This window comes from Aplysia californica, unplaced genomic scaffold, assembly GCF_000002075.1.
Source record: "Aplysia californica isolate F4 #8 unplaced genomic scaffold, AplCal3.0 scaffold00272, whole genome shotgun sequence".
Lineage (NCBI taxonomy): Eukaryota > Metazoa > Mollusca > Gastropoda > Aplysiida > Aplysiidae > Aplysia > Aplysia californica.
Window position 1 is genome coordinate 686,739 of NW_004797542.1, and position 2,006 is coordinate 688,744.

The window sequence follows — 2,006 nt, forward strand, 5'->3', positions numbered from 1 at the left end:
CACACACACACACACACACACACACACACATGCATGCACACATACTCTCTCCACACACCCTCACTTCACTTCCTCTCACATAATCTTCCTAGGCTCCTCAAAAGACGATGGGTATGACGTCAAGGAATTCCTTACACTATCCCCACATCGAACGCTTTATTAATCTGTCCAACTTTCTTTGTCTTATTATTTTCTATATTTCTCAGTCTAGTATCGTCGGTCTTTTTCTTGTCCTTCTTAGATTCGTCGCTCTTTTTCTTGCCTTGCTTAGATGCATTGTCCACCCCTTCACTGTTAACGATGACTGGAGATTCCTTCACCATTATGGGCTCGGTTTTCTTTCTCGGTCTCACTCTGTTGATGACGCCTGCAACCTGTAAGGATAACAACAGAAAGTAAGCTACACTTTGGAACAGTAAGGGGGTTTCACTGGCAACATTGAGGGCAAGCGAGGCAGGGGTAGGCCCAGAACAACATACTTAAGGAACCTAAACAAATGGGTAACAGGGAGAGATCAGGGAAACGTAACTTTTTTTTAGAACATCTGAGTCTGAGCAAAGGAATGAATTGAAAACCATGATCGTCGATGTCTGTCACAGATGTGGCACTGGATGATGAAGGAGGTACCATTTTATGAGTAGTTGCGTTAAATATAAAGGAGAAAATCGTCAACCTGCTATGCAGACGTGCTGAGCCCGATTTATTTCCATTGTATGTTCTTAAATTGTGGTATTGGTTGTACGAGCTCCAGAAACATTTTCATCGAAATTCAAATTCTATATGTTGAAAAAAGATAGAAAAATACAACATGTATTTAAAAGAGTGTCATGGTTGTTTGTTGGGGTTGTTGTTTTTTTCTTTCCTGCAAAAATTGACATCCTAGGTTTAGCACATCCAAGCAACTTGCCTACGAAATAAGTTCCTGATATCTCACAAAAGTCTATAACTTTTTTTTTAAGATAAGTATTTTACGCCGCCATCGACACAAATTGGATAATTGGAAAATTAAGTTGTTCAGAGGAAAATAGTATCCTAGCAGATAGATGCAGAAAGTCGAAACAAATTTCCCAACCCAAGTATCAAACCCATGTCCTTTAAGTGCGATGGCGAAGAGCCAAGAGATTACACTACAGGCGCTGGTATCTACGGCTAGAATGACGTAACTGACAATATGGCCCTCTTGGCGGGTCTCAACTCTAAGAATGCCTAGCCCGGAAAAGATGTGAGAAACTGTAGAGATTTTAACTCCCCTAGCAACACTGTAAGATTATTAAATAGGTAGGACCTCCGAATTTAACTACAATTTCTAATAAGACGCCTTCAAATTGGAAAATTCGGGTGAAGTGCCTTTCCCAAGGGCACAGCTTCGGGCCGAGCTGAGGTTCGAACTAACTCCCAAACAACCCGTAATCTCACGATTACGAGATTACCAATAGAGGGAATACCTCGCCGGGTTTGTTTGAATATTCGGCAGACATTTCACCAAGAAGAGACAGTATGGCCCTTGTGTCTTGATACATTTTGAAAGGGTAAAAAGAGAAAGTGGATAATTCCTTCCTTTGAGAAAATTAAAATCAGGGTACTCGGCCTTAATTTGAAACAGAATCGGCAGAATATCCCTACAAAACCAATAGATTAATTTACAGACTGTATTTTTACAACACCATATTAAGCTGAGAGTAAACTAAGCTCTTGATGAAAAAGTGAAAATATGGTACTTTGTGATAGGACGAATGTGACTTAACCTGTTTTTCCTTTGACCCTTTGTCGGTGTACAACCATGGGAGACAACCGTGTCACAAGATGAAATATCGTTTCTAATTCTTGTAGTTATCCCACTTTGACTAGGAACTGCTCTTTGTTGGGGTTTTTTACACCTTTAAAAATCACTGCTTTCTTTATTTTCTTTCAAGAAAGTCAGTCTTTTTTATATAGTGCGTTAAATGAGTGTATCTTTTCATTTATTCTTTTACGTACGCTACACAGACAGACACAGGCCCACCCCC

The 2,006-nt window shown here is 39.9% G+C and overlaps 1 protein-coding gene across 1 annotated transcript in view; it reads right to left on the bottom strand.

Moving 5' to 3' along the window:
- Positions 1–48: 48 nt before the first annotated feature.
- Positions 49–2,006, bottom strand: part of LOC101862806 — a gene marked incomplete at its 5' end in the record, with an annotated part of 3,704 nt that continues 1,746 nt past the window's right edge. The window contains 1 exon segment of the mRNA XM_005101173.3: positions 49–374. Within this exon segment, the coding sequence (XP_005101230.2) occupies positions 132–374 (243 nt within the window).